Source organism: Rousettus aegyptiacus, unplaced genomic scaffold, assembly GCF_014176215.1.
Source record: "Rousettus aegyptiacus isolate mRouAeg1 unplaced genomic scaffold, mRouAeg1.p scaffold_m13_p_7, whole genome shotgun sequence".
In the NCBI taxonomy this organism is placed as follows: domain Eukaryota; kingdom Metazoa; phylum Chordata; class Mammalia; order Chiroptera; family Pteropodidae; genus Rousettus; species Rousettus aegyptiacus.
In genome coordinates this window covers 71,612,584-71,638,076 of record NW_023416310.1, presented here as the reverse complement: position 1 = coordinate 71,638,076, position 25,493 = coordinate 71,612,584, and the positions used below count along the sequence as shown (strand labels likewise).

The following is a 25,493-nucleotide window of genomic DNA, read 5'->3' as shown; positions in this document are numbered from 1 at the left end:
CGGAGCGGGCACAGGGAAGGAAGAGGTTGAGGTGCAGGAGATCCCCCCGGATCTCCTCCGCACTCTCCCTACCCTCGCCGAGAGCTGGCGGGTCCGCCCCGCACTGGGAGGGCGCTGGGGCCGCGGGGACCGAGGCGATTGGCCCGGAGCCCCCGCCCCGCCCCGCCACCATCTGCTGGGGATTTGCGTCGCGGGCTCCCGGCGCCCGCGCTCCGGCTCGGCCCGCGGCCCCCCGCCCCCCCGCCTACCTGCTGCGCCCCGCGCCCGGCCGCCCCCCGCGCGCCGCCAAGTTCGCGTCGCCTGCGCCCCGGCCGGACGCCGATGGAACCGCCGCGATGTTCGCCCCCCGGCTCCTGGATTTCCAGAAGACCAAGTACGCGAGGTGAGCCGGGGCGCGGGGGGCTCGGGGCGCAGGGGGTGCGCGGCCGCGTCGCTGCGCCAGCCGCCCCGCGCGTCCCGGTCGGAGAGGGGACCCTAACCCCGCGGGAGGGACCAGAAACCGGGCGCCGTGGTCCGTGCCAGCGGCCCCCAGCCTGGCGTGGCGCCCTGCACCCGGAGTGCGCGGGTCCCAGCGCCCCCACTCGGCGGGGTGCCCTGAGGCCAGTCGCATCCCCTCTCTGAACCCCAGTTTCCATGTGTGCGTAACCGGGTGGAGAGTCCCCAGCCCCGGGGTCTCCGCGACGGCGACGCCTCGAACGCACTTGCACAGCGCGGAGCAGAGTCGTCGCTCGGTGTCCGGGGCTTCCTTAGTGATGAAGGCTCTGACCCCTGTCCCCCACCCCTTCCCCCGTCCCTGTCCCCAGCTGCCCTGTACCCCCGCACCACCCCCGATCCCCCTCATAGCAAGCAGGAGGAATGGGGAGCTGCTCTTTTCGACGGGGAAACTGAGGCTCAGGACCCAGGAAGGGCCGCCTGTACCTGTTGGCCTGTTCAGTGTGAGGTCCCTGGTCCCCTGAGCCTCACTTTCTTTTCCTAAAATGGTGACGGCAGATACTCCCACGGGATTGCCAAGCTCCTGCGGCTTTTGATTCCTAAGTAGGGGGCGGCAGCGGGTGGGGGACGCGGTTATGAAGTTCCCCTAAGAGTTTTGGGGGTGGGCTTGCCCGAAAGCTGGCGGTGAAAACACTTTCCTGAAGTTGCCCCTCAGCGCCCAGGCGTTTCCAGGGGAACAGCCCTCCTGAGAGAGCAGCCCGGGCCTCTCCTTCTGCCCCCGCATTGAGGGGGCACCCCGCCTCCCCTGACCCCGCACCTCCTGCGCTGCGCCCCAGGTCTCGGCTTTTGTAGGGAGGGGCAGGGGGCAAATCTGAGCGCCGCCGCATCACCTCTGAGAGCCTGTCCCCGAGCCTCACTGTTAAGGGTCCCTGGTGCCATGAAGTTTCTACAAGTTCTGGTCACACTGAGCACAGCCGACCCCAGGGGGCGGGGCTGAGTGTGGCCTGGCTTGGGGGCAGGGAAGGCAGGAGGCGGGACTGGCCCTTTCCCCCTCAGGCTCACCCTCCATTTCCTGGGGGAGGGGGTTGACTGTCTTTTTCCTGAAGTGGAGAAGGCCCACCAAGGAAAGGGGACACCTGGGGGAAGGAAGTGAGGGCCAGTTCCTGTTGATTTTCTCCTGGTTTGAAGGTGGGAGGGGCAGGCTGCAGAATCGCGTGGGGTCTTCTAAGGTGTGGTCACTGGGGTTCTCAAAGTTCTCAAGGGCCCTGTGTGCTCTTGTCAGGTGTGAGTTGGTGGCGTATTCACCCAAAGGGAAGGGAGAAGCCCAGAAATAGAGACAGGAGGGGAGGAGCTCCCGAGCCTCCGCCAGGGGCCTCGCCTGCCCAGCACCTGCGGCGGGGGTCTTGGGCAGGCGTCCCAAGGTCTCTGGACCTCAGCTGGTTGATCTGTAAAGACAAGAGGCTTGGTCTCAGTGACGTCCAGATTTGCACACTGGTGCTGCCCACTCTGTAGCCGGAATTGAGCTCTCTAACCAGGCTGGAGGTGGGACCACGGGCTCCTTCTTCTAAGCATCTTCTGTGGGTGGTGAGTCCTCCTGAGAAAATGCGATGCGTTGATGAGAACTGTTTCCCTTCCCTCCTCATCGTGGGGTCCTTAAAACCATGCAGACCACAAATTAGGTCCCTTATAAAGGCTTCATGATTGAGTGAATTTAGTAGTTTAACCCAATTCTGTCCAATAGAAATATCATACAAGCCACAGATACAGTTTAAAATTTTCTCGTAGCCATTCAGGTTAATGTGTGGCAAATTTCCTATTTCGCTATCCTAAAAAGGAAAAGAAGAAACGTGTGAAATTAATTTTAAGGATATATTTTAGTTAACCCTTTATGAAAGTGCTATCAATTTAATATGTAACTAAATAAACATTTATGAGACATCATTTTACATCCTCCCCCCCATAAGTCTTTGAAATCTGGTGTGTATTTTGTATTTACAGCCCATCTCAGTGTGGACTAGCTCTATTTCAAGCGCTCAAATGCCACCTGCAGCCCGCAGCTGCCACATTGAACAGGACAAGAATATTCTCCAGGGCAGAGATAGGTGTTCGTTTTGGTCTGTTCTGGCTGCTATAACAAAGTTCCACAGATCGGGTGGCTTATAAACAACAAGAAATTATTTCTCGCAGTTCTGGAGGCTGGAGATCTGAGATCAGGGTGCCAGGACGGTTGGGGTCTGGCAAAGACCCTCTTTTGGGTCACAGATTGCCAACTTCTTGCCATATTCTCACACGGTGGACAGAGAAGGAGCTGGCTCTGCGACTTCTTTTTATAAGGGCACTAATCCCATTCACGAGGGCTCCACCCTCATGGCCCAGTTATGTCCCCAAATCCCCATCTCCGAGTGTAATACCATCGCACTAGGAATTAGATTTCAACATAGGATTTATTTTTTTTTTTGGAGGGGAGGGACACAAACATCCCATTCTTAACGGTGTTCCTAGTCAAATGCTGTGTGACAGTGCGAAAGATGATTTTCCTCTCTGAGCCTCGGTTTCTCAGTGGGTGGTTGGACCAGCTGATCTTTAAGGTTCTAACTTAGAGTACTCGAATGGTTTACCTGCCTCAAGAAACATACTTGTCACAAAGGCCAAGCACACTGGCCGATGGAACGGCATAGAGGGGCCAGAAACAGATTCATGCTCGTCAGACGTTTGACTTTTGACAAACGTGGTGTTGCTGATCAATGGAGGCAAGAAGGGCCTATTGAATAAATGGCACTGAGACCGTTGGTTATCCAGATGGAAACAATGAGACTAGAGCCCTACCTCACACCACACAGAAAAAGTATTTCTAGGTGGATTAAAGATTTAAAAGTAAAAATTGAAAAAAAACTCGAAGACTTTTAGAATATATTAAAGAATATGTTTAGGACTTCAAATAGGTAAAGATTATTGAAGGCATAAGAAGTATAAACCATAAAAGGAAAGATGGATAGACTGGACTACATTAAAAATTAAGAATTTCTATGCATCGAAAAATGCCGTAAAGGAAGTAGAAGAAAAGCCACAAACTTGAAGGATGTATCTGCAGCACAATTAGCCAACAAGCAATTAATATCCAGAATATGTAAAGAACTACAATAAGAAAAAAAATGAACAAGTCAATAGAAAATGTGAAAAGACAATCATTTCACGGAAGAAAGCACAAATGAGCGGTAAACCTGTGAAAAACAAGGGCGGAGCGAGACACCGTTCTTACATTCAGTATATAAGAAGCGCGGCAATGCTATGTCAGTGCTTTGGGAAACAGGAACTATCACGTGACCTTGGACAGGTGCTCATCCCAAGGCACGGCCATTCCCTTCTGGGCGTCTGCCCTGGGGCCGCTGTGCACAGGTGCGCCAGGCGGTGTGGACGAGGACCTTCTCGGCGGCATCACTCGCGGTCAGCAGGACCGAGGCAACCCCGACGCCCGGCATGGAGCCGTATCCCACAGACAGCAGTGTGGGTGCAGCTCATAGACGTGTCGAGCGAGAGCAAGTCGTGAGAGCAAGTACGATTCCAATCGCGTGACACTCAAAAACCAGGCAACCCCCTGTTTTGATTAGGAGTGCAGAGGAAGGCGTGTGAAAAGCCGGATGGTGGTTATTGCAAAATCAGGTCAGTGGTCACCTCTAAGGGAAGAAGGCAAGGTCGGGAAGGGGACCCGGGTGCTCTGGATTCTGGCCATGTTCTCGTTCTTGTCTTGGGAAGGAAAACAAGCTGGGTTCTATGTGCTCCAGAAGATAGCACAGTCTCACCTTCCCTGGGGGAGACCTCCTCACATGGCCACGCCTCACAGCAAAGGGGGCCGGGCAGAGTAGTTCAGCCACCGTCCGCGTCCCCTGCTGCCTCCTCCATGCCCGGAACAGCTCCTGGCATCTGTGTAGGGAGCAGACAAAATCCGCTGAATGAGTACTGGCCGTGTGACTTTGGACAAGCAAATTAACCTCTGAAGACATCGGTCCCCTCTCTCGCTTAATGCAATGTCTCTTTAAACAGGGCTTGTCGTAAAACAACGCTATGGTTACAAACGCAGGACGTGCTCCTCGGAGAATACTTTTTAAATCATGGGAAGTGGGTATAAAAATGTAAGAAACAGTCACCGCCATCTCGAGGTCATCACGTTAAACACGTTGGTTTGTTTTCTTCCAGACTTTTTTTCCATACTCCGTAGCCAGCATCTTATCCTAATTTTTAGCATTTGATCTGCTGCCGTCCCGTTTCCTTCATCTTTTCATCATTATTCGCAACCTCGTTTTCACGTGCACCTGCTTTCTTTTATTATCTCACCTTTGGACGCTTACTTTATCTCCCAGATTTCACTTCTGTAAACGGCGCGGTGGGGACATTCCTGCAGCGAGGCGCCAGCGCTCGGGAGAATGCTCTGTGCGGACACACGCCTGACCCTTTGTCAGCTCTGGCCATTGGCCGAGTCCCATGGGTCACGAGGGCCGTGCGCTGCTCGCTGACTGCCCAGGTCACAATGACCAGGTCCGAGGGCTCCCGCCGGCGGTGGCCCCCACAGCACAGTCTTGCCACGAGGCCCGGAGTTGCTTCTCAGGCCACACAGTGTCCCGCGTGGACGGCGGCCTTGGGAAGTGGCAGGGGCTTGGTGCTTATGCTTCGATTCTGCCCTCCTCCTTGCTGGGTTCTCTCGGGCAGGCGACTTACCCGCTGTGCCTTGCTTCCTTCCTTGTAAACGAGGCTCATGTGGGGTGGTGATGCTCGAGGTGGCCCCTAGGCCTTCTGCCCATTCGGGTCCTGTCACACTCCCTCACGTCCCTTCGAATCCACTTAGAACCAGTCCTAGACCAGCCTTGGCGCTGAAATTCTGAAAGTTAAAGGTTCATAAACGTGATTTTGTTCTTACGGCGATTAAGACAGTGCACGCGAAGCGTTCGGCGCTGCCGGACGGACGGTCACTGCTCTGGAGCGGTTAGTCAGGTCATAGCCGTCGTTTACAGCCTGCCTCTCTCCAGAGGGGACTTGGCCGGTTTGTAAAAAGGGAGTTTCTTAAGAGCCACGGGACTGTCAGGGAGACCCTTTCGTCTCTCCGTCTCCCGGTGGCTTTCTCTGACTTCAGCAGGCCCGCGTGAGGGCGGGGTGCTGGGGAAGCGGGGTTCACGGGAGTTCCCGCCTTGCTGGGCTACTGCGGGCCAGGCCGGCTCAGCCCGCAGCACTGCCGTCTCAGCTAACCGCAGGCAGGCCAGCGAGCAGGGACAGTCTCGTCGCCCTGGGGTTCGCTCGGGGCTGTAGAGCTAACGGTGGGATTCCGTGGGGTTCGCGCCTGGCTGTGAATGGACTGTGCTTTCTGCCAACCGCGTGACCACGGGGACAACAGTAATCGTCATCACCTAGTCGCAGAGTGTCACCCGCCAGATCGCGTGCCACGTGGTGCTCCGAACCGCACGGGGAGGCCGGAACGCGGAGTCCTCCCGCCGCCCGCGCCCTGCAGGGACTGGCAGGCTGGCGGAGCGCGCCCGCTGCGCCTCAGGCCCTCCCGCCATCGCGGGCGGCCCGCCCGGCCCCGCCCCGGATGGACGCTGGACGCCTGTGGCCCCCGGCCACTCACCCTGCTAGTCCGAGTTAAAAAGCAGGCTGACGACCCTTTCAACGAGATGAGCTCTGTCCTCCTTTTCGACAAAGATGCTTCCATAGTGACAAAGCGGAGCAGACAGTGCCACGGTGGCCGTCTTGGGACCGAGGGCCGACCGGTGTCAGAAATGGCCGGGTCCGTTTTTACACGCATCTCGGCACCTTTTGCTGGGCCAGTGGCAGCGCTCCGATGGGAAATAAGACACAGACACATGCAATTTATCAATTATGATGCATGTAACGCAATTTGTTTTTTCCTTAATTTTATCGCAGCAAAGTTACTCATTATGTGGTTTATAGTCAAGGTTTTCACTCACATGTGGGGCCCGTTAGTAGCAATCATCTAACGAAATGGAATTTAAAAGCTTGTCTCTCGGTCACGCTGCCCACGTTTCAAGAGGTCAGCAGCCACGTACGGCCAGCGGCTACTGTGCGGAACAAGGTAGACAAATAACATTTCCATCGTGGCAGAAATTTCCCTTAGAGAGCACCAATCTAAATAATTAAAGTGAAAACGATAATTTCAAAAAATCCCACAGATGTAAATTATAACACATATAAAACATTGAAAAAAATTATTTTTAAATCAGCCAAAAATTTCTATTAAATGTAAAATGTTAAGACGAATTAAGTACAGAATTTAAAGTAAAAAAAAAAAAAGGAGAAAAAATAAATTTTAAAGTTAAAAAGTATTTAAGCAGAGCCAACATACTTTAGTTTTGTTTATTAACGTATTTTTGCAAACGTGATTGAGTCTTACTCTATGAAAACGAAAGCGTTTGCATCTGGAGTGTCAAGTCCACCTGGTCGCCGGTGTAAAGAGCGGGAATCCCGCCGTGTGGGCGTCAGGTCTGGCTCCGCGCTCACACGGGTGTCGTGACGAGGCTCGGTGTTTCTCGCCCGCACGGTTCGGTGATGGCTTAGCTCACAAAGCCTGAGAGCGGACAGGGGCCGGCTTGCCGCGACTCAGTGAAGTCACTTCTCAAACAGCGGGGCACCCGAAACTCGTTACAGAATCCAGAATTTCGTGCTCCGAGGGCTCTGTGGGAGCTGGGTGTGCTTGGCCCCCCACACGTCGGCTGCGTGATCCCGCACATGTTATATGGTCTCTCTGTGCCTTGGTTTCCTCTTTTGGAAAATCAGAAATAAGAGTAAGTCGTACTAACCTCAGTGGGCTGGTTGACTCTCCGTGCCTCAGTTTCCTAGTCTGTAAAATGGACCGTTTGGAAGATGGTGCGTGTTCGGCCCAGAGCCTGTCACACAATGAGGGCTTTAGCTGTGTATTGTCCACCCCGGCCCCTCCGAAGGTGCCCCTGAACCGGTTACCTAGCGTCCCTGGGCGCCGGGTCCTCCAGGGCTGCGTAAGGGACAGGCCAGGTGCATGCACTCACAGAGTGCGGGTGTGTGCCGCTGGCCTGCAGGGGTCTGGGTGGTCACAGAGTGCATCATGAAGAATGCTGAACGAAGCGGAGTCATGCAGACCCCCTGTCCTTAAGAGGTCACCAAGAGAAAGACTCGTCTTGGGACGAAGTCCCTGTGCCCTCCCGCCCCGCCGTGCAGGAAGCCGCCTGCAGCCCCGTGCCGCGGGCGGGACTCACCACGCAGATCGCAGGAGCCCTGCAAGCCAAGGGCGAACTGCGAGGATTCTGTGGCTTTGACTTTGGTAATTACTGCATCGGTCGAAGTCATCGGCTGGGGCTGGAGAGGGCGGGAAAGAGGTCGGGGCTGTGCCGAGTGTGTTGTCTGACCGCAAAGAGGACAGACAAACAGCCCGTCCCTCACTGGGGACGCTCGGCGGCACCACGTGTAGATCCGTGTTCCGCTCGTCCATCCGTTCGGCCAGTGATCGCTGAGTGCCGAGCGCCTGCGATGCGTCGGGCACCGCCCTGGGTACCGGGGGTACGTGCTCTGCCCTCCCGGAGCCCGCGCTCTGGCGTGAGAAACAGACAACACGCAGGCGACTGTGACAGAACTTCAGGTGGTGACGCGGCCAGGTGAGGGCCCGAGGTGCAGGAACAGGTGGAATGGGAAACTCCGCCTTCCTCCCGGGAAGGTCGGAGGTCGACGTGAGGAAGTGCGTATGGACTGGCATGCAGCGGGTGCCAGTTAAGGGGCGCAGGCCGGGGCCCTTGGCTCCCGACGCGCGGCCGCCCGGGGAGCTGTCCTTCAGCGGCGGAAGGCCTCCGCTCCTCGCTCGCCTCCGCTGCAAACCCGTGCGGACACACGAGCAGCGGAAACGGGCAGCGAGGTTTACCCGGCAGCCCCAGGGCAGAAACGCGCCTGCAGGTGCACCCGGACGTGGCCCCCGTCCTGGGTGTGTCCCAGGTCCCCGCAGTGGAGCAGGGCAGAGCACGGCAGGTCCTGGGTCTTTGTTCGCCATTCCCCAGCCAGACTGTGAGCCCCTCGGAGTAGGGGTGCTCTGGGGGCTGTTCGAACCCTCTGTGTCCGCTGGGGGAGGCAGCATGGTCGGCATGTGGCAGGCACGCCGGACTTGTCTGCTGGGTGGGCGGCCACTGTCGGTTAGTTGATTCGTTGATTCATTCAGAAACTGTATTGAGAGCCAGGCTCTGGAGTGCAAAATAGGATCTTTTGCAGAGCTTGCCCTGTGCCCTCCAGAAGCTTCTAGTGCAGGGGGGTGGGGGGCTCAGCCTGCCAACAGTACCGTGAGAACAAGTGCACGACTGAGATGCCGATTAATAGGCTGGAAACGCGGGTGTGGTTCCTGCGGGTGTGCCCGGGTGAGGAGGGCTTTGGAGGTGAGCTGGGGGTCTCAGTTGTAAGTAACGGAAGATTCATCTTGAACCGTCGTCAGGAAAAAGAAAGAGAGGAAGAGGGATGTGGGACGGAAGACGAGGACGAAGGAGAAGAGAAGGAAAAAACAGGCAGGTGCGGCCAGCCTCCGGGGGTGGGGAGTCGGTGGGTTCGGGCACCGCCGGGCCCGGGGTCTCGGAGGACCGGCGGTCTCCCCCCTTCCCTGGGCGCTGTGTCTCCTGGAGCTCCGTCGTCTGGACCACTCGCGGTCCTCGTGACGAGGTTCCTTCCTCTGCGGCATCGCCTGGAATCGACTCCGCCTGTCCTGCGTGGATTACCCGCCCACTCTCAGAGCTGCCACCGGGCCAGGTCCAGATCACGGCCCCCCTTTTGGAGGTTGGGGATTGGGAGTCAGGCACAGCTTGGGGTGTGCAGCTCCACCTGAACCAGACGGAGGGAGGAGGGAAGGGGCGGCCAAAGACGGAAGTGGGTGCTGTCATGAGGCCGAGCGGCAGTCGATGCTGGAGGAGCAAGGCCCGCGGGCCCCCCTCAGAGGGCCGGGGAAGCCCTGGGGAGGGCGGGGCACTTGGGTGGGCAATTCAGGGCAGATAGTTCTTTAGGGAGGCCGGGGGTGTGGGAGAGGGAAGGGTGGTCCCAGAAGAGGGCAGAGCATGGCAGGACCGTCCGGGAGAGAGTCGGGGAGGCCGGGCCGTGGGCAGGATGCTGGCTCTGGTCCCTTTGTGATCTCTGGGTGCAAAAATTGTAGAGGTGGGGGCTGCACCCCTAGGGTTTCTGGCTCGGAAGGTCTGGGTTCCTGCGAGCCCTCTTACCTGTCAGCTTCTAGAGAGGCGGAGAGGATGGGGGTGGTGCCTGCCTTAGAGAGGTGGGCGCTCACTGTCGTGGTGGGAAGCGCTCCCCAGGGGGAGCGGCACGGGGCACCCACCACGGGGCCGCCCTCCGCACGGCCTGCCACGTGCTGCGGCCACAGCCCACGTCCTCACCTACGCCCTACGGACCATGCCGGCGTCCCCCAGGCTGGGCGCCGTGCTCGGCCCCCGCTCCCCCACCCCTGGCCCAGGTCCCCCTTCCTGTTCCTGGCCCGCTCTACCCTGGGATTCTGACCTCACAGCCCTGCTGAGGTGGCTCCGGCCCAAGGGCTGTTTTCCCTCCCTCTCTGTTTCCCAGAGACTGAGCCAAGACGCCGTCTGCCTCTCAGGAGCTGCGAATTCGTGAATGGACACAAAGGGTGCCCGCAGCCAAGCTGGGGGTGCAGGGGAGGCCCGAGCCTGGGGCCAGCTCGGCCCCGGGCTGTCCTCGCCTCTGTGAGACGGACAGACAGACCCCTTTTGTCTCCTGGACAAACCTCTTTAGTCCTCTGTCCTGGGGATTCAGAGCTGCCACTGCCAGGTACCAGCCCAGCCCCGAAGGGGCGGCCTCACAGCTTTCCTGGGCCCAGGCTCGTTTAGGGTAGAAGGCCGCTTCTCTCGGGGGGCTCTGGACCCACTCGCCCCAGGCCGGAAGGAGAGGGAGAAGCCACAGCTCTGCGGCTGGGCCTGGCTGCTCCCCACTGAAGTGGGGAGAGCAGCTGGGGGCGCTCAGGGAGGGAGGCCCAGGTGGTGGGGACAGGGGCGGACAGGCGGGGTCAGCAGGTGCGGGCTGTGTGTAGCCACCCCAGGGCCGTGGTCCGAAGGCGCCCTGCACCCCCAGCCCCATCCGGGCAGCGCCCGAGGCAGCGTGCCCTCTTCCTACTGCTTGCGAGTCAGCGTGCGTGGGGGCCCGGCATTCAGACCAGGGTGCCCCTGTCGCCCGCGTTTGGGGACCCCTTCGCGTCCTCTCTGGTCCCCCCCGACTCCCAGGGCAGCGCTGTGCCGGCTTCGACAGCTGTGACGTGCGAAGCCCCCGCTGCGTGGGATCCAGGCGCACGCACCGCCGTCCGGTGCTGTGTCCGGGCGGCGGTCACCTTCCCGCGTGCTCGTGCACCGTTTACTCTCGTTCTGCGGGAGTGGGCATCTGGGGCTTTCCAGCACTCCCCCTGGGACCAGCCCCTCCACTCCCCTCTCCCAGCTCAGACGAGGCAGGTTTGAGAAAGCCTCAATAGTTGATTTCGACGGCAGACTTCCGTATTTAACGTGCGTCGTTTGATTAGATGTTTAAAAATATTACTAAAGTGTAAGTGGACATTGCGGCTAATGAAGCCACACAGAAACAGAAAGAAAAAAATAATATTCCCCTCCCCTCCCCCCGGTCTTGCCCCTGGAGCTTCTCTCTGCTTTTCTGAGTCAGCTAACTGAGCTTGCGTGGCCTTGGGTGAGCCGCTTGTCCTGGCCGGGTTAACCCCCGCCTCAGGAGACTGTCGGCTCCAGAAACGCGGAGGGGTTTAAAAGGCTGGACTGTCCCTCACTTGTCCTCTCGAGGTGTGGATTTTCCAAGGTGAGAGGGACCGACAAAGTCAGGGTCCAGGGGCGCTGGGTGTGGGTGGCCGGTGGCCGGGGTTACGCAGACCACTGGCCGACGAGGCGGTGACTTCGGGAGCTGGGGCAGAGCTCTGGCTTCTCCCTTCTTTTGCCTCCAGACTGACAGCCGTGCTCCACCCTGGAGAGGATGCCCGATACGTTATACTAGAGTGTGAGAGACAGCGGGCGGAAGCTTCCCCGTCAGAACCACGGACAGGGCCACCCGGGCCGGGCGCGCGCTGGAAGCCTAAACCAGCGGTCGGACGGCTCCCGCCGCAGCCGCACCACTTCCCAGTCCGTGGTGTAGCTGCACGGGGTCCCCGTGTGGGGTGGTGGACACAGCCTCAGCCCCGGGCAGTGTGCGGCTTCGTCGTGAGGGGAGGGGGGCTGCAGTGAACTCTCAGGCCAGGATGGCTTCCTGGCGCCCGCGCCGTGCCCACGGCAGGCCTTGCAAATCCATCGGCACGTTCCTGAGTCCTTTGCGATGCAGAGGTCCAGCAGCCTCCACCGCCCGAACGGCTTGGCGTGTGAGCCGAACCCCACTGGCTGCCCCCGCTGAGCCCGGTGCCTGTGGCGGGTCACACCCCGCTGTGCGGATGGACCACATTTTGCCAGTTCATCCCTCTAGTCCCCAGGCGACTCGTAATGCCCGACCAAGACTGAGGAACCCTGGCCTCACCTCCTGCAGCCTCGTCTTCGAGTCAGAATGATAACATCTACTTTGCAAGGATGCCGTGGGGTCTAAATGGGACGTTCCGTGTGAGGTTCCCGGATGGGCCACGCGCTAGTGAGAACAGCGCCTGGGCTCTCTGGGGAGCTGTCCGGGACTCGGTGGAAAGCACGGCCGCCCTCTGAGTGCTGCGGTGTGTCGGGCGCCCTTCTGTGGGCTGCTGAGCCCTGTTAGGTCATGGTAGCTGCAGGCTGGGTAATAGGATCCCCCTCTCTGCAGAAGGAAGCCACGGCCCAGAGACGTGACGCAACTTCCCGTCGGTCACACAGCAGCGAAGTGACCTTGCAAGGACTTTTCGGCCAGCTGTGCCTTTCGCTAAAGCCCCTGCCCTTCCAGCTCTGGACGGGAATTCGCCCTCCTGTCCTTGTCTCTCTGCTGCCATCTGGCTCTGGATTCTGGCTAAGTTTGGGAGCCCTCCACGTGGAGCCACCCTCCCGCCGCCATCAAATGCCGGGGCCGCACGGTCATCTAATAAGCAAAGGCTGGCCGCGGGGTGGGGCTTCTGTCCTTCGGGGAGTGGCAGAAGGGCCCATTGCTCTCCTGCAGTTTATCTGCTGATAATGTCAACGCTCGTAGCAGGCATTTCCCACAATCTCGAAGGCTGCCTATTGGACTGCCAGCTCTGTTCTAGAACATTCTAAATTTTATCTGTGCATTTCAGCTGTTAAAAATGACTCCATTGTGCCCTGGCTGAGGAATGGATAAATAAGCCCTTACATGTCCACGCACTGGAGCCTCCTAACAGCACAGGGAAGAGACCGGCGTGGACGAATCTCACGCGCAGCGTGCCAAGCGAGAGAAGCCCGCACAGGGAAAAGCAAACGAAAACGAGAGGGTGGGAGGGTCGGGAATAATCGCCAAGATTAGCAATGTCGCATTTAGCAAGGTCCATTTTCTTCTGGCATAAAACGAGTTTGTCTTCGATGCATCTTGGATAGAAAATAAGAAAATCCCTATACAGCATTCAAAACAGTCTCTTGTCACCTACGAATGCACTTGGACTTTATACAATAAATTCTCTTTAGACTTTGGAAAAAGGCTTAGGGTGACTGTATAACTCCACTTTCTCTGCGACATTCTGGAAAAGGCGAAGCTGTAGGGACAGAGAGCAGGCTGGGGAGAGGGACAGGGGACCAAGGGACGTGAGTGCATTTTGTGGATCTGTTATTTATCTTGACTGCGGTGATGGTTACACGATTCTCTATAATTGCTTCTAATAAAACCGCATAGTAAAAATAAAAAAAGGAAAGAAATGTTACTGTATGTAAATGAAAACAAAAACAAAACGTAAATTAAATGATGGATGCGCCGGCCTGCAGAGAGGTTCGTGAAGAAAGGAGTTGGGCCACAATGAGTTAAAGAGAAGGTCTTGGTTCTGGGGGGCGGTGGGAACTGGATTTCTTGGGCGTCTGCCCCTGGCGCCGGGCCCCGAATGCAGGCCTCGCTTTCTCTCGCCGGCCTTTGTCAGTCCTGGACATTCATTAGCTGCCACTGCTCTGGTGAGAGACAAGGAGAGTTTTGTCGAGCCCAGAAGTAAATGAATAACTGCCCATCCTGGGTCGCCATGGCAACTGTGACATCACCCTCGAACCTGGCGTGGCTGGCACCATGGGTGGCTTAGGGGGTTCGTTAAAGGGGCAGAGGGAGAGAGGGTGGTCGGGCTGTGCCTGGCAGCCGCAGAGGGTTCCAGTTGGACTCTGGGTTCCCGCCTCGGCCGCGTCCCAGCCCAGCTGCAGGGGCGTAAATCGGCACAGCCCCCTTGGGGTGCTTTGGGGCAGAATCTGTCAAAATCAACCCTGAGTGCGGTAGCAAATGACCACGCACGCTTGGTGGCTGAAAACAGCAGCAGTTTATCCTCTCGCAGCCCGGAGGCCGGACGTCCGCGATGGCGGCGCGGGCAGGTCTGGCCCCGGCCACGGGCTCCGACCGACCGTCTGCTGTCTCCCAGCTTCTGGTGGCCGCCGACGGTCTTCGGCGTCACCTTGGCGTGCGGACGTCTCACTCCGAGACCCGCCTTTGTCCTCACGTGGGCTTCTCCCTGCGTCTCCCTCCTTACGAGGACCCTAGTCCTGCTGGATACGGGCCCCCCTACTCCCTGCAGTGTGACCTCAACTTCGCGAGTTTCATACGCTGCGACGCCTCTGGTTCCACATAAGGTCACATGCCCAGGTTCCGGGGGTTCGGACTCCAACACAGGAGTTTTCAGAGGGCACAGCCCACCCCACGAAACACTGTTTTCGTTGTCATTCCGCATTATGGAATAAGCCAGTCTTGGCTGTTGACAACTTCCTCCCGGGCCACCTGTGAAGAAGGCGGGCTGACGGGCTGGCTGTTCTGTGCTTCCTTGGGGTCCCCACTTCTAGGGGAGGGTCCCCCATCCTGTCCATGACTGTAAGCCCTGCGTTTAATCTGCCCTTGCACAGGGGCTCAGATCCTAAGGGGGCTCAGATCCCACGGGGGCTCAGATCCTACGGGGGCTGGTGTGCTGACGTCAGCATTTCCTCCGCACTCTGAGAGCACTGCCCCCGCCCCAGCATCTGGCAGGTGCCCACAGACATTCCCCGGAGGGTACAGAAAATGTCAGCTCCACTGCACGCATGCACCCAGCCCACAGAGGGTGCCCGGGGGTGCTCCGTGCCCCACCGCACCATGCCCGACCACGCCCTCGCGTCTCATCGTCGAGGGTCTTCTAGTCATAACTGGAACCTCGGGGGGAACGTTTTTGGTGTTTCCGTGGACTTTCACCCCATCTGGCGGACGGTGATTCTTGGCGAACTGCCCACCTGCCTGCTTCTGAGCCAGTGCGGTCCAGCCCGTTGGCCCGAGAGCCGGGCGTGTGCCGACCTCACCCGCTCCCTGCCCAGCCGGGCTCGCCCTCCCCACCTGACTCAAACGGCCCTGCACAGAGTCCCGAACCACCCGGAGATGTCACCTCCTCACCTCCAAGACCAGCGCTGGTGATCAACACAGAGGGGTGTGTGTTGTGTGAGCCTCTAGATAGAAGGTTCAGGAACTTCTAACCCATGATGACGATGACGATGACGATGGGGGAAGGGGCGTCAGGGCACGCTCCAGCGGCGGGAGGTGAGCTCTGGCTTGTCCTGGGTGATGGTCGCGTGGCTGTGTCCTTACGTAAAAGTTTGTCAAGCTGTACCCTTGGGGAGCTGCGCTGCGTGTCAGGGATGCGTAAAGAAACTTAAAAACAGGAAATGAGGAGGATGCTGCACCCTGATTTTAGCAAAGTTCTGGGACAAAGGCCACGCTGGAGATGAGGCACAAGTATCGGGAGGGAAGGAGGTGGAGGGGAATCCTCGGGGGACCCCTCCCTTCCACCCGTAGGGCTGAGGTCTTCGGGCCTCCTGGGGTTCTGTGACCGAGTTTCAGGACCCACGCTCCTTGTTTCAGGTTCATGAACCACCGAGTCCCCGCCCACAAGAGGTACCAGCCCACAGAGTACGAACACGCCGCCAACTGTGCCACCCACGCGGTGAGTCAGCTCCCGGGGGGCTGAGCGCCGAGAGGGGACCTTCTGGGTCGGGATCGGGGGGCAGCCTCTTTGTCCTCGGAGAGATTCAGCACCTCAACCGCAGGTCCCCACTGACCCGTTCCTCAAGTCATGCGTGGCCCTCGGGGGAGCGAGTGGGATCTCGAGGAAAGGCCGGTGGGTACATGGGCCGTGGATGCCCCTCTGCCGTGGGGAGTTCCCAGAGCTCTCAGGGGAGACGATGGATACACCACGGCTTGAGAGCGAGGGGTCTTCCGGGTAGAAATCCATTAAAATGAAATGAAGTTGACACTTTCATCCTCAGTGGCACACGTCACAGTGCAGGTGCTCGGGAGCCTTGTGGCTCCCGAGCTGGACCGTGCAGGGTGGGACAGCCTGGCTGTGGCGGGCAGTTCTGGTGGGCTGGGCAGGTCTGGGGAGAAGGCAGGCCAGTGTGCATGGAGGGGGCTCCCGGGCTCTGCACTGCCCTGGCCCCCAGGCCGGAGGCCGGCCCTGGAGCACCTGTGTGCCCCTCCCTGCCTCTAGCTGTGGATCATTCCCAGCATCCTCGGCAGCTCCAACCTCTACTTCCTGTCGGATGACGACTGGGAGACCATCTCGGCCTGGATCTACGGCCTCGGCCTCTGTGGGCTCTTCGTGGTGTCCACCGTGTTCCACACTGTCTCCTGGAAGAAGAGCCACCTCAGGTACCTGCTGCCCGGTCCACGGGACGGGTGCGAGTTGGGCAGGGGACCAGGGGTGGGGCCCACGGTGGGCCGAGGGAGGCAGGGTGTGGAGTTTGCCTTGGGGATGCCGGCTCACGTCATGGAGCACTTCCCGTCCGGCCCTGGGCTAAGTGCTCACTCAGTCCTCCCTCGCAGAGCCCCGTGACACCTGCCGACATCGTCCCTGTTTTCAGATGAGGGGACTGAGGGGAAGGGACTTGTCCAGGGTCATGGTCCCTGAGCGGGAGGGCTGGGATTCGTACCCAGGCGCCTGGCTCTGGAGCCTGGACCGAACCACAGTACCAGAACCCAGAGCACCTGCCGGGAGCACAGTTTAGTCATCTTGGCATGTATTTTTTTTTTTTTAAGACACAGAATTCTTTCATCATTTGAAAAGTCCGGTGTATAAAATAGAAATCCAGAGGAGAGGAGGCGGGGGAGGGGGGGTCCTCAGTGGACCCCCGAGGCGTCTCCATTCAACCCCAGGGTGGGCAGGAGGCTGGTTTGAAAACCGCTGCTCTGGCTCTCACCGCCGGGAGGCCTGGGGTCGTGTCTGGACGGATGCTGGCGAGCCCGTCCTGGGCCCCCCCCAGCTCGGGGCGCCGAGCCCTGACCACTCCCCCCTCACCGCCCCCCAGGACCGTGGAGCACACCCTGCACATGTTCGACCGCATGGTGATCTACTTCTTCATAGCGGCCTCCTACGCGCCCTGGTGAGTGCCCGCGCCGGCCCCACGAAGGGCCTGGCTTGCTCGCTGCTTTTCCTCGTCCGCGTGGCTTTTCGCATGTGGCCAGGTGGGTTGTTGACTCGGCAGGACAGAGCGTAGGTGAAAAGACGCCCTCCGCCCGTTCTCCTTCCCGGAAGCGGCTTAGCGGCCTCGCCTCGTGTCCTTCCAGAACGCGCGCGAGGGCGACCACGAACCTGTGCGCTCGCCCTCTCCCTCTCTGCAGGTGTGCGCATGCGCAAACCTGTGCGCTCACACCTTATGAGCGCGCGTTTGCGCTCCTGCCTTCCTCCTGCAGCGCGCGCCGCAGGAAGGCCCCTGCGCCCGCCGCGCCTTTGCTTTCACTCTCTCAGTGACGTAGCTGGGAGCTCTGTCCGAGTTTGCACGTCGTGAAGTCCCCGTTACTTTTTCACGGCAGCACGATGTTCCCAGCCGCCCTGCATTTAGGGATATTTGAGACATTGGGCCATGCCAGTCCTTTGCTGTCATGAGTAACACCGCGGTGATGAGCCTCGTCTGTGTAGCATTGAGCTCAGGCGTGTGCGGATCTGTCGGCTTGAATCTGATGAAGCTGATAAGAGGCGACTTTGACCTACAGAAACAGCAGCTTCGGAGAGTTGCGTCTGATCTTTGCAGGATAAATTCTGAGACTGACTTAGAGTTCTCCGTGGCCAGGAGTGGGCCTTTCGTAATTTCGCTAACTGTTGCCAGGTCACCTTCCACAGTTTGTAGCAGTTTGAACTCCCACAGCAAGTCATTCAGGGTTTCCAAAAGTTCTGGAATAAAGAGACACTAAGCCTCAGGTCACATGCAGAAAGGCTGGGGAGCCCTCAGGGCCCGCGAGGGGAGCAGGTCGGGTCTGCTCATGTTTGCTGACTGACTGCATACTGCGTGGCTGGGCGGTGCTGGGTGCTGTCGGTGGACGAGGGCCTATGACAGGTCAGTGACCGCACAGTGAGATGGTCCTGTGTGCACTCAGACATGGGAGCTCAGAGGAGGCACTGCCCTGGCGTGGGGGCCTCAGGAGGGCTGCCTGGAGGAGGTGTACTGCTCTGAGATTGTGGGGTCGGGGCACAGAAAGGTTGGTCGATCCATTTTCTCCTAGGGAATTCCTATTTCTGGCTATCCTGTCCTAAATGGGGCCTTCTCTTTCATTGTATCGGCTAACAAAGGGGTTTTGCTGTATCCACGGAGGTGATCACTCCACACGTTGACGGGGTGCACCATTCCCAGCGAGCGTGCGCGGTCACGCTTCACACCTCGCACCCGGCATCCAGCGGAGGGACAGAGCCCCCTCGTCCCTGCAGTCACCGTGCCCCAGGGGAAACCACGGCCCTGAAGTCTGTCTTCGCATGACGGTTTTGCCTGACCTTGAACTTCCTAGTGATGGGATGGTTGTTCTTTGGGGTCTTGCTTCTTCCTCGCAGCATTGGGTCTGGTGAGGGTCACGGAGTTGTCGTCCAGCCTCTTGGCTGGACCGCGTCCCAGGGGAGCGCATCCCAGGCACCCACGCAGCTGCGACAGGCGTCTGCGCGGTTTCCAGGTGTGCGGTGATTATGGACGCCTGGGCCTCCGGGCATTCTGCTACAGGCGGGCAGTCGTTGGGGCTACGCTTGGGAGCGGATGGCGTTTGACACACTTTTATTCTGTGAACTGAAAGGTGGCTGCCGGGGGCCACGGAGGAGGCTGGTGCAAGGACCCAGGAGTGAAACCGTGGTGGCCTTGCCTGGGTAGCGACCGTGGAGGTCGAGAGCAGAGGATAAATGAAAAAGATATTTACAGGAAACGAAGTGGACTGTGACTGGCCGGAGGTGAGGGAGAGAGACGAGGGGCGGATGGCAGGTCCCCAGGAAGTCAGCGACTGCGGGGGTGCTGGGCGTCACCTGCTGCTGCCTGCCCGGGGCGTCGGTGTCGCCAGACCATAGTCTGCTGGGCTTCGGGAGGGGACTGGACTTGCTGCTCTTCTGTGTGCTTCAGGTCGCGAGATGCTAGGTAGGCATACGGAGACTTCTAGAATAAATGTAGGTCCTGGGTGAGGGGTGCAGCTTGAGCGGGTAGGCGGGAGGCCGGGGGAGTGTGCCACAGAGTGTGCCACAGTTGGAGGCCACAGAGGGGGCGCGTGCCACCCGACCCCCGAGTGGGCCCCCAGCCCGTGGGGCGGCGGCCGCTGTCAGGAGCTAGGTGACCTCAGGTTTCTTCTTGGATGTCGACGAGAAGAGTCAGGGTTAGGTTTCGTGCTCAGCCTCAGTAATGCTCCGTGACGTAGATTAGAGGGTCACCTCGGACTGTCCTCCCCTCTGCCGATCGAGCGCCTGGGCTTCTTTCCTTTGTCGCGAGCTGGGGCTGACGGAGCAGCGGCTCCGTGCGGCTCCGTGCCGTCCTCTGCTGGCGTCTGAGGATGCGGCCGCAAACGCAGGCAGGGCCCTCTCTCCTACGGGGCCTGCCGGTCCCACGGGGACACAGGCGTTGACCGAAGCGCGCCACAGCTGTGGCCGTGAGGGAGGGGTATGATGCCGAGGGGCGGAGCCGCGGCCTGGTTCCAGAGCTGCTCGGGAGGGAGAATGCGCAGAACTCGGGGGTTGACTGGATGTGGGGGACGAGGAGGGCGTGGCGGCTAGCTTCCTGGACGGACGCCCAGGTGCGTGGTGGAGAAGGCACATAAAGGCGAGAGGTGCAGGGCGATTTTTCTCTGTTTCGCTTGGTTTTCCAGCGCTTTTCTGGAGGGTTGGGGGGTGGGGGGGGCATGAACGCCTCCGAGTCCCCCATCCCTGGCTCGATCAGGAAAAAAAACATTTTTTCTGTATGTGTTTAGTTATATTTTTGACGGATCGGGCTTACATCTACGCTTCCTGCTTAAAATCTTGACTTGAAGGAGGCGCGTTCTGTGGCACAGGGGTGAGGGGTCTGGCGCAGAGGGAATACATTGCGCAGCCGTACGGCGTCTCCCTGGCCGGACGCTGGAGCTGAGACGCTGGGTCCCGGATGTGTGCGGGTGGAGCCGGTGGATTCCGCCCCCTCACAGGCTCCCCTCGTTCGGCCTCCGGGCCCTTTCCGGCGCCCTTTCCCGTCACGCTGGGCCGGTGTCGGTTTGCCGATTTAATTTTCCTCCGGTCTTTGCGGATCATGTCAGTTTTTCTCTCTGTCTTCCCACGAGAGCTCAGGTCCCAGCTGTGCAGCCACAGAGGACAGGGCTTCGCTGGGGTCGGTTTCCCGGGACGGGCCGGCCGTGGAGGGCGCGGTCCCGGGGGGCCCCCGTCAGGCTGTGCCCCCGGCTCTCTCTCTCAGGCTGAACCTTCGTGAGCTGGGCCCCTGGGCTTCCCACATGCGCTGGCTGGTCTGGGTCATGGCCTCTGTGGGCACCGTCTACGTCTTCTTCTTCCACGAGCGGTAAGCGGGGTGGGGGGCTCAGTCGGGCGGGGTGCCCCTCAGTGCTGCAGCCGGGCCTCCTCCCCCCTGCCCCCGGCGACGTGAGACCCCAGAAGCAAGAGGGCCCTGCTCTGCCTGGCGTCCCGTGCTGAGGTGCATGGAGGGCCACCAGGTCCACAGCACAGGGGCAGTCCGGAGAATTTTCAAAACATGCCTTGTAGGTTCCTAGACTTGATGAACTTCTCATGTGAACTTGAACTTGAACTTGTTACCTGCCCTGCCTAAGCTGTGCTAAGCTGTGTTAGCTGGTGAGGCGAGAGGCTCCGTGCGGTCTGGCCTGCTGAATGACAGGATGGGAACAGTCCAGAGGGGAGGGAAACGGGGCTGCAGACGCACTCTGGGCACCTCCAGGGAGGCAAGAGATGTGGGCCGATGCAGCCGCTCAGATCCACGGAGAGTGGCCGCTGGGCCCCGCGGGCAGAGGTGCCGGGGTCAAACCCTTACGTCTGCCCTGGGCCCGAGCGTGGGGAGTGCCCGGATGCACCCCGCACTCTGCATTTGCAGCCCTCAAATGTCACTTGTGGAAACCGAGTCTTGGAGAGGGAAAGAACTTGTCCGAGGCCACCCAGCTCTGCCAGCCCTGTGTGGGGTGCAGCAGGGTCACACGTGAGCCCAGGCATGCTCTCGCCCTCCCTATCAGGGTGTCTTCTCGCGCCCAGAATGGGGAGCCTTCCGGAGGCCAAGGTGGCTTGTCTCCCTGCCAGGTACAAGCTTGTGGAGCTGCTGTGCTACGTTGGCATGGGCTTCTTCCCCGCCCTGGCCGTCCTGTCCATGGTAAGTCCCGCCTGCCCCGCGTGGGGCCTCGCCCGCAGCGGGAAAGGACCCAGCCCGTCTCCCGAGGCTGCGAAGTCGAGCCCCCTCCTCTGAGAGCGGGGGAAATTGAGGCGTGGCGTGTCAGCGCGACTCCCCCAAACAGACAGCAGACCCTGAGGGCCCCTCCTGGCTGAGCCTCCGTTGCCCTGTCTGTCAGCTGGACCCAGGACGCTCGGCCTGTCCGCTACCTTCCCAGGCCAGAGAGCAGTATTACTTTTAAGTTATTATTATTGGCAGATGTTAACATTTTACGTATTCACACCTAACTGGTTTTCTTTTTTCCTTTTTTTTTTTTTTTTAAATTTTATGGCTTTTACCTTAACTAGTATGGCTATTCCAAACTCATATAAATATTTATCAATATTTTTTCCTGTTCCTTTTGTGGTTTGACTTCTCACTTTAGACTCTTTATCCCCACTGCGGCTTCTCTTATACATGGTGATTCCTCCCCAAATGATTAGCCAGTTATTTCGTTTATCTACCATTTAAAGATGTCCGTTTTATCACCCGTTGAATCCATATATATACGAGGGTCTGTTTCTGAGATTTCACTTCCCTTTCATCCATTGGCCAGTGTTTATGCTAGTGCCAAACCGTTTTGCTGATTGTAGCTTTAATTGCATTTTAGTAGTTGACAGTAATATCCTGTCTCATTAGTTCTTCTTGCTCGATGTCTTTCCTGTGATCTGTATTCATTTTTACAGGTTACCTCTTCCCCCGAGTTTCTTTTTATTTTAAATATGTATTTTAAGTTATAGCTATTAAATTATATAGTATCCATCAAATTACATGTTATATATTTAAATACCCATTCGTACTTATATGTAGCAACTGTATATTTAAACACATGCTCATCGCAAAAAATAAGTCCCGTCTGAAAGGCGCAGAGGAGCGGCGGGCCCTTCCCCCCCTCCACGCCTCGGCCGCCGACTTTTCTGTTTTCTTATTCGTGTGTGAGTGTCTGTGGATTTGCAGACGCACGGACTTGCCGGTTTTTCCTTTTCTAAAAATGAGGTTCCACCGTACACGCCCTTCCGCCGCGTGCTTTTTTCGCTTCGCACGGCGTCGTGCGTGACTGTCACTGAGGCGAGCCCCGCCTCCCGAGGCCGTGGTGAGGACGGCCCTCGAGGGCTCGCGCAAGGCCCTTAGTGCAGCGCCCGGCACATCGGAGGTGCTAAGCCGTGCTGGGAATGGTTCATTTGATTACTGCGCGGTTAATATTGGAGCAGCAGACTCTGGGGGGCTGCGTGGATGTGAAGTCACTGTGCGTGGATGTGTACAGCGAAACCCTACCCGGCTGCTCAAAAGACCGGGGCGGGCCTCCCACCGGGGGTGTGGGCGGAGCCGCGTCTTCCCAGCCAGTGGAAGATGAAGCTGCAGGTCGGGGGGCGGGGCGCCGTCTCCAGGGGCTCCTTCCCACGCACCTGTGCGCGTCGGGTACTGTGTGTGCAGAGGGACTCCTGGAAGGAGACCGCATAGCACTGTCACCTGTAGGTGGGGGCCGGGGAGACGGAGGGACGGCGTGGCGGGTTCTCCTTACTCCTCGCCCCCTCTCGTCCTGCCTGGGTCCCTTCGACGGACAATGACTCCGTGTCAGGGGCAGTCATCGCTGAGGGCCAGGACCACTAACTTTTTCCTTACTACTTTTTGTTGGTTTTCTCTAAAATGTTTTGCCACGCGCATGTATGACTTTTCAAGCATGGCGATAAAATCGGCAGAAATGTATGGTTTTAACCATTTTAAGCACATGCACATTGTCGCGCAGCCACCACCACCACCACCACCTCCAGAACTTTCTCATCTTCCCAAACTGACACTCCGTCCTCATCCGACACTGACTCTCCACCCCTCCCCCAGGTAACTTCTATTCTACCTCCGTCTCCACGAATTTAGCGACCCTAGGGACCTCGTAGAAGTGGAATCTGGACAGTATCTGTCCTTTTGTGCCCTTATTTCACTCGGCACAATGTCCCCCAGGTCCATCCAGGTAACAGCACATGTCAGAGCTTCCGTCCTGTTAAGCCTGAGTAACATTCCGTCTCGTGCCGTAACACACATGACATTCTGTTCCCCCGTCTGCCCCTCCACCCGCCGGCGGACCCGTGGGTGGCTGCTTCCGCCTCCGGGCCGTTGCGAGCAGCGCCGCCTCAAACCTGGGGTTACGAGTCCCCGCTCGAGTCCCTGCTGTAGACCCAGACATGTTGCTTTTTAGACAAGGTAAAAACGCTATAAAATACTCCGTGAGATTGTGATAGAAACGCGGCACACGTGAGAGCTGATTCGGAGAGAGCCAGTGGCCTCCCGGCGTTGACACCCCTCTTGAGAGTTCGGGCTGGCTCGCCGTGTGTGGTCTTTTCGTTTGGGGTGGGTGGGGGCGATGGCCGGGTGCTCGTGACGTTGCTGGCCGCTCCTCTGACCTGTGCCCCACCCTTGCCCTTGCCGACAGCCTGACACCAAGGGCGTCTGGGAGCTGGTGACCGGAGGCGCCTTCTACTGCGTCGGCACCGTGTTCTTCAAGAGCGACGGAAGGATCCCCTTCGCCCACGCCATCTGGCACCTGTTTGTGGCGTTTGGCGCCGGCACCCACTACTATGCCATCTGGAGGTACCTCTATCTGCCCGGCACCCTGCAGGCCAAGGTGTCCAAGTGAGGCGGCCAGACTGGCGACACATGGGCTTCTGCAGACGTGAGCCCGGAGCACAGCGCCCAGGCCTGCCTGCCCTCATGCTGGCGGAGCCTTCGCCGGGTCCCAGGTTACTTCAGGTGACAGCTGGACTGTCCCCTGGGGTCCCAGATGAGAAAGGACGCGTTTAGTCATCGTCGCAGAGGCCACGTTAACCCTGTCATGCATTTCTGTTGTAGACAAGTGTTTCCTAATACAGCCAACGCCCACGTCTCCAGAGCAGGGAGTGGACGTCGTCCGGGCGAAGTGGAGACGAAAGGCCAAGTGTGCTTCCTAGGGTCCCGAGAAACTGGACAAGGGGTCTGGTGGACTGTTCCCGCCGGGCGGCCAGGGCCGCCTCTGCTCCCGAAGCCCTGGCTGGGGGTCGGTCCCCTGCGCAGGGACAGCGCCGGCTCGCAGAGCAGGGATGGCGAGGATCCGAGGCCGTGCAGACATCGCCCGTCACGTGCAGTGTGGGCGGCCTCAGCCTCCTCCAGCCGGTGCTTGGGGCAGCCACGGGCAGGCGGCTCGGGGCTCGTGCCGCACCTCTTTGCCTCGCCTGCTGTGTGCCCTGCGGCAGGCACGTGGCCAGGCCGGTGAAACGTCCCCACGTGGGCGAGCACGCTGGTCTTCGCTCCCTCTCGCTTGTTCCTTTTGGGGATGCTCCTGGAGTGGGCGGGGTGGGGGCCGTGTGAGGATGCCGGGCGCACGCTCGGAGCAGCGGAGCAGCGCCTGGCCTGCCGTGCTGGTCCTCAGCGCAGAGGGCAGGGTGGCCGGGGATGGGGAAGCGACAGCTCGGCTGTTTCTTCTCGTGCCGAAAAATCCAGAGAAATTCTGAGCCGTTTGTTGGAGGGGTGAGCAGCTCCGGGGGACATGCTGACCTGCTCCTGATTCGGGTTTTCTTGGTGCCAACATGCAGGTTCTTGCCTGGTGCCGACCGGTGGCCCTGGGGGCTCCTTGGCTATGTCCCAGAAGGGAGGTCTGGCTCGTCTGGGAGGGGCCCGGGCATAGCGCTCGCAATACCCCGACCCCTGGAGCCCCCGTGGCCCAGCGAGGAGACGTCTGGGGCGGGTCCTCCGCCCCTCCCAGGGCTGGGCCAGCTCCACGGTCTGACCTGGAAGCTCAGAACCTCCCAATCAAGGCTCTGTCTCCAGTGGGGCGAGCCCGGTCTCTGGCTCCCAGCCACAGTCAGTGGGCGAGACGGGGTGCTGGATGCTTGGTTCTGGTACATTCCAGGATATTCCAGGGCTCCAGTCCCTGAACCCTGTGTGTCCCGCATGGGTTCCGCAGGTCGGGCCTCGGCGAGCAGGTGCTGGGGGATAGGTTCTGTCCTCTTGCTCATGTGTATACGCGCGCGCGTGTGTGCGCGCATATGTGTGTGCATATACGTGTATGTGTGCGCGCGCGTGTATCTGCATACGTGCATATGCACATGTGTGTGCAAATGAGTGTGTGCATGTGTGCATACATGTGCGCGCATGTGCGTATGTGTGCACGTGTGCGCATATGTGCATGTGTGTGCATGTGCGCATATGTGGGCATATACGTGCATGTGTGTGCATGTGCATGTGTGCATGTGTGTGCATATGTGTGTATGTGTGTGCATGTGTGCGTGTGTGTGCGTGTGTGTGTGTGTGTGTGTGTAAACCAGCCCC

The 25,493-nt window shown here is 59.0% G+C and overlaps 1 protein-coding gene across 2 annotated transcripts; it reads left to right on the top strand.

Annotated features, from left to right (window-relative positions):
• Positions 1–245: 245 nt before the first annotated feature.
• Positions 246–25,182, top strand: MMD2 (monocyte to macrophage differentiation associated 2). Of its 2 annotated transcripts, none has more exons than XM_016135325.2 (7): positions 246–382; positions 15,409–15,490; positions 16,034–16,194; positions 16,851–16,925; positions 20,223–20,324; positions 21,068–21,137; positions 23,623–25,182. In XM_016135325.2, exons 1-7 carry the CDS (start codon positions 336–338, stop codon positions 23,824–23,826), a joined length of 741 nt encoding a protein of 246 aa, XP_015990811.1. In that variant the 5' UTR covers positions 246–335; the 3' UTR covers positions 23,827–25,182. The 2 variants fall into 2 exon arrangements, with proteins under 2 accessions (XP_015990811.1, XP_015990812.1); XM_016135326.2 differs by having other exon boundaries at positions 292–382; positions 21,004–21,137; positions 23,623–23,739.
• The last annotated feature ends 311 nt before the right edge of the window (positions 25,183–25,493 follow it).

Bases quoted from the DNA above. Each gene is read 5' to 3' on its own strand.
- MMD2 (XM_016135325.2), top strand. From the start codon at position 336: ATGTTCGCCCCCCGGCTCCTGGATTTCCAGAAGACCAAGTACGCGAG. The intron at 383-15,408 runs GTGAGCCGGGGC...TCCTTGTTTCAG, and splicing joins CAGAAGACCAAGTACGCGAG to GTTCATGAACCACCGAGTCC. The intron at 21,138-23,622 runs GTAAGTCCCGCC...CCTTGCCGACAG, and splicing joins CCCTGGCCGTCCTGTCCATG to CCTGACACCAAGGGCGTCTG.